Genomic DNA, 5,496 nt, shown 5'->3' on the forward strand with positions numbered 1-5,496 from the left:
TTTCTTGTACCCAGTGAGTTTTCCTGAGGTTTACGTAGGAGAAGATGGGCTGGTTCACAGGGAATGCATGTCTTCAGCTTTACCAGATCATGCCAAATTGTTTGTTTCTACAGAAATGGAGATCACATGGAAGGTTATTAACAGGGGAGTGGGAGGGAGAAAGAGAGGGGAAAAGGTACAAGAGAATAAGTAGCACAAATGGTAGGTAGAAAATAGACAGGGGGTGGTTAAGAATAGTATAGGAAATGTAGAAGCCAAAGATCTTATATGTATGACCCATGGACATGAACTAAAGGGGGGGAATGTGGGTAGAAGGGGGTGTGCAGGGCAGAGGGGAATAAGGGGAGGGGAAAATGGGACAATTGTAATAGCATACTCAATAAAATATATTTAAAAAGAAAAATATCCTTTGTTAATCATGAATATGTCTCTGTCTTCCCCCTCTAGCTAAATTGTTAACCCTGGGGGGGAGGGGTAAAGAGGACAGAAAATGATTTAGATCACAAAGGATCCTGTAGAAATACAACTTCCTGTTGCCCTTACAGCTCTCTTCACATCTGTCAAAGTGCTGGAGACAGAACATAACTTATAAGAGCCCTTCAATGAAGTCAAGATTTTTCAATCGCTAGGCTGGAAAGTTACAGACATTTTTAGTTTTGCTTTGTTTTTTAAAGAACCAATCACGCCCTGGCCGGGTGTCTCGGTTGGAGCGGCGCCCATACACACCTACCTGGTCAGGGCGCAAGCCTAGGTTGCCCTTTTGATTCTGGGTCGCCCGGGTACAGGAGGCAGCCCATGGATGTGCATCGATATTTCTCTCTCTCCTTTCCCTCCCTTCCCCCCTCTCTAAAATCAATACCAAAAAAAAAAGCATCATTGGGTGAGGATTTAAAAAACAAAACAAAACAAAACAAAAAGAACTAATCATAATAAGACCAAGAATGTTAAGTTGAAAGATTTTGCTACAGCCAGATGAGGGCGTGGATGCACGGAGGTGAACTCGCTGCACGCTCTCGGGAGACTAGTGTGGGTGAAGTTGTTTATTTTGCCCCAGGTGTTGCCTTATGATCTCCGCTTGTGCCACGTCTCTCCAGCTTCGCGGATAGTTCTCCAAAGTGAGGGCCAAATTCTGTTGGTTCAAGTCCCTCCAGGCTTGGCACCCAGCCAACCGCTCATTTCCTTTACAAGTTTACCGATATCCCCCCAGAAATGCACGGTCCCGCCGCGGTGCTAGGAATTACAGTCAGGGAGGCGGGAACGCGCGGCGTTCGCGAAGTGGTACTTGAGCTGTAACCACTGCTTCTTACCCCTGTCTTACTCCGCGGAAGGAGCCCCTGGAGAACTTGTCTTGAGGACGGGAAGTGGGATCCACTAAAACCTTGAGAGGCGTCCCTGGGTGCTATGGGCTGGATCTTGGGAGGCTTCGCGGGACGGAGGTGGGGGAGGGCGTGAGGAGACCAACCGGACTTTAGAACCTGTTACTGAGAGTGTTGCAGTAAGAGGGTGCAAAGTCGACATCCGCGCTTGGTGCCTTGGCCCACGGGAGACAGGGAGTCTGGCGGGTCACTCTGGCTTCCAGGCCGCGAGTACCGGAGCCGACCCCCACAACCCGCACCCTCTGTGTGCGCGGTCCCGGGGCAGGGGCGGGCCCTGAATCCCCGGTGCCGGGGGCGCGTCACGGGCGCCCGCTCCTGATTGGAGGTCCCCGCGGTCCGACCAGGCGCACAGGGGGGTTTGGCATCGCCAGAGGCCGGAACCGAGTAACGGGACTCGGGGTGGCGGGAGGCAGTCGGAGAGCCCAAGGGCTGGCGTCGGTGTCAAGCCCAAAGCCCACGCTGGGAGCCCGGCCTTGACGCGCCATGCCCTACGTGCTCATCAGCACCCAGATCCGCATGGTGAGTAGCCCCGCCTGACCAGTGGAGTTGGGGCCGGGCCTGGGCTTCCGGGGCTGCAGCCGCACGTTGGCGCCTCCCTCCAGGGTAGCGTCTAGGGTGCTTCTCAGCGAAGCGGTCCGAGACACGCCCGCCCCACCCCGGGCCGCGGGCTGGAAGCCTGGGGATGGACTCTGCCCGGCTCCCGGGACTCTGGCACGCCCTTCAGGGCCGCTAAGAAGGCCAGGTGCATGCGTCCCCGCAACCCAGCGAGCTCCGGGTGCTCGCGGCGGGGAAACCCTGACCTCATACGTGCAACACCCACTGCTCTACACAGAGCCTTCTTCTCGGGAGGGTAGAAGGAGTGCAAAAACCTGAGGGAAAGAGGTTTGAAAAAAGAGGCTATAACACCTGTCCCAAGTGCCCGGCCCACCCACAGCCGCTAGCTGCACCCTTAAGCGCATCCAGGGAGAGCTGTCCCTGAAGCCTTAGGAAAGGAAAAGAAAGACCTTTCTGATCGCTGAGAAAGGAAGGGGAGACCATCACCCATGAGGTTAGAGGTGGGAAGAACACTATTCAGGAGTCAAAAGTTGCTTCCCTTCTCTGGCTGTAGTTTCCTGGTTGCCCCAAAGGTCCCCGTTTAGGTGCAGAGTGATATGACTTGGTCCCCAGCTGGACAGCAGGTCCCTCTCCTCTGCCCCTTCTCACTCCCAGGGCCCGAGTGATTCATCGGAGGGTAAGCAGCCTCCTGGGGGTGAAGGAAAGGGCTGACTCACTAGGTGACAGGAGCAGTCTCGGCAGTGCCTAGGGCAGTGGTTTGAGAACTAGTCCCTTGGACTCTTGGGCCCCTTCCCAGACCTCCCCAAACACTGTAAGCCTGGGTTGCGGGAATTCAGTGGTCCTCAGGTGATTTAAAAAAAAAAAATCAGCTTTATTGCTATATAATACACATACCATAGAAGTCACCAATATTACAACTCAATGGTATTTGTGATTATTTTTAGCATACTCAGAGTTTTGCAACCATCCTCCTAATACATTTGGGGACATTCCTATCACCTTAGCAGTCACTCCTCATTACCCCTGCCCCAGTCCCCCAGCCCTAGGTATCCACCCATCTACTTTCTGTCCCAGTACATGGTCCTGTATCTGGCATCTCTCATTTACATAAGGTTTTCAAGGTTCATGTGTACTGCAGGAGGTATCAGTACTCATTTCTTTTTATTGCAAATAAGATTCCATCATATGTCTACACCAAATTTTATTTATCCACTCAGCAGCTGAAAAACTTTTTGCTGATTATGAATAATGCTGCTACAAACATTCGTGTACAAGTTTTTGTTTGGACAAGTGTTCTTGTCTCTGTTCTCCAGCTGATTCTGATAATACCAAATGGGTGGTGGGTGGTGCCTGGCATGAAGGAGTCAGTTCAGGCACTGCCCAGCTCTGCTTGGAGGGGCTAGAGAAGCCTTGCATTGCTTGGTGGGGTCACTGACTGGCCTCACTCTTTGCCAGCTTGTTCTCAGCCCTCAAGTTCCCTCACCAACCCCTCCAGGCTTTACCTGAAGCTGACTCAGTGCCAGCAGACAATGAAGGAAGGAGAGTAGAGACCTTTCACCTCTACCTGGCAGCCAGCTGAGCATCCCCTGTTGCTTACCTTGCAGGAGGTGGGCCCCACCTTAGTGGGCGATGAACACTCAGATCCAGAGCTGATGCAGCATCTGGGGGCCGCAAGAAGGCACGTCCTGGGAAACAACTTGTAAGTAGTGGCATTCCTAAGTATCTTCTCACTGGCCCCCAGACCAGTCCCTGCTCCCTCACACACCACCAAACCCAGGGGCAACGCCACCACCCAAACTCAGAGTCCCTCTGCCTGCCTACTGGGGCTCTGCACTCATGTAAGGCTGGTCTGGGCTGGTCTCTAGCCTCACAGCCCCCCGCCCCCACCCCAGGCTTGCTCTGAAGGCTTTCCCACTGGCCCTCCCTTCACACGAGAGCCCAAGGACAAAGTCCCAGGACAGAGTCTAGTTTTCTGGAGATAGATCAATGTTAAGTGGACTGTTCCTTGCCCTACCCCCTTTCAAGCTGGACCTTATCAAGGCAAAGACAGGCACAGAGGAAAAGGTTTGTCTTTGAAGAGCCATCTGATTAACAAAGCTAAGCCCTAGAAATGGAGCAGGCAGCTTAGGTCCTACTTCCAGCTCAACCAGGTGCCTGGGGACATGGCCACTTCCCTTGGCGTTCTTTGTACCAGTTCTGCGTCTAAACAGTGAGAGAGCTGCCTCCTTCCCTGCTCCTCCCCACCTCATGCCCCAAAGGCATGGAGAACTCTGGCTCCACAAGCTGCAACTCCTTAGAAGGGTCCCCAGGGTGAGTCCCAAAGATGGCAGCAAAGGGGAGGAGAGCTGGTGGCAGCCCCTTGGGTCAAGGTCGGAGGGTGAAGCCAACCCTATCCCTTTGCCACGAGGCATTTGTCTGGAGATGCCCAGCTTGGGGCTTGAGCCCTTCATCTACTTGTTGGCTCTTTAGAATTCATTCACGCTGAAAGAAGAAAAGGCAAGCATTCTGTGCCAGGGAGAGGCACCCAGAGCCAGGAACTATTAGGGCCACACTGTTGTCCCAGGTCTGTGGGACAGCCCGGGCAGCAGGAGGGCCAAAGGCCTGGGTGAGGACCTGGGGAGCGCAGCCAGCTGCCCCTGAACAGTGCGGCAGGTGAGGGCGGGTGAGGCTGTCATCTGACTAGCATGGGTTCCACTGTCTTAAGGCATCGGGAAAGCCACGTAAGCCCTCTAAGTTCTCTCATTTATAAAGTGAGAACAATCAATGAGCCTCCTCAGGTCGTTGAGACGAATAAATGAGACGACGCACAAAAAATGCTTGCCACGGGAGGGGACAAGGAACACGCACTTGGCCTAGGAGACACCAGCAAACGAGTGAGGTACTGTCAAACGTGCGTCCCTGACCACTGTACGCACTCTCACACTGCCCCCTCCTTCCGTTCACAGCCAGGAGTACTACGTGGATGACCCCCCTCGGATAGTCCTGGACAAGCTGGAACGCAGGGGCTTCCGCGTGCTGAGCATGACCGGTGTGGGCCAGACACTGGTGTGGTGCCTGCACAAGGAGTGACTCAAACTGAGGAGCACACAGGGCACCCCTTTTTTGGTTGCCAGGGGCCCCAATCCCAACCCCCACCTCACTCACAGCCCTGCCCCTCCCTTCCCAAATCGCCAGTTTTCCTGGCCCCAGCATCACTGAGCAGTGAATGGCCTACTTTGAAACCCGCCTCATCAAGGGGCAGGGGGAGCAGCCCCTCCACCTTCTGGTCTGGCTTGAGGGCTCTGGAGGGTGGGCTGAGGCGCTGGCGAGAGCTAGGCTGTCCTTGGCCAGGAGCAATGGCCCCAGGACTGTGTAGCTAGTTCAAGCCAATAAAGGGCCATAAGTGTTGATACTAAGCTCTGCACATGCAGGAACTCTCACCAAGTGCAGTGCCTTCCTGAGTGTCTGTCCACTGCCGGGGAGGGAGTGCCAGCCTGGGCAGAGACTCTGAGGCAGAGCCCAGCAACCAGGGCCACGGTTGGACAGGCCAGCACCCTGCACCCCTACGTAAGCAAAAGAAGCAGAC

The 5,496-nt window shown here is 54.4% G+C and overlaps 1 protein-coding gene across 1 annotated transcript; it reads left to right on the plus strand.

Moving 5' to 3' along the window:
• Nucleotides 1-1,510: 1,510 nt before the first annotated feature.
• On the plus strand, nucleotides 1,511-5,320 carry GCHFR (GTP cyclohydrolase I feedback regulator). Its single transcript, XM_037161709.2, has 3 exons — nucleotides 1,511-1,895; nucleotides 3,536-3,630; nucleotides 4,877-5,320. Exons 1-3 carry the CDS (start codon nucleotides 1,860-1,862, stop codon nucleotides 4,998-5,000), a joined length of 255 nt encoding a protein of 84 aa, XP_037017604.1. The 5' UTR covers nucleotides 1,511-1,859; the 3' UTR covers nucleotides 5,001-5,320.
• The last annotated feature ends 176 nt before the right edge of the window (nucleotides 5,321-5,496 follow it).

The sequence above is a fragment of the Artibeus jamaicensis genome, unplaced genomic scaffold (assembly GCF_021234435.1).
Source record: "Artibeus jamaicensis isolate MK-2021 breed Jamaican fruit bat unplaced genomic scaffold, CSHL_Jam_final contig_1132, whole genome shotgun sequence".
Taxonomy (NCBI): Eukaryota; Metazoa; Chordata; class Mammalia; order Chiroptera; family Phyllostomidae; genus Artibeus; species Artibeus jamaicensis.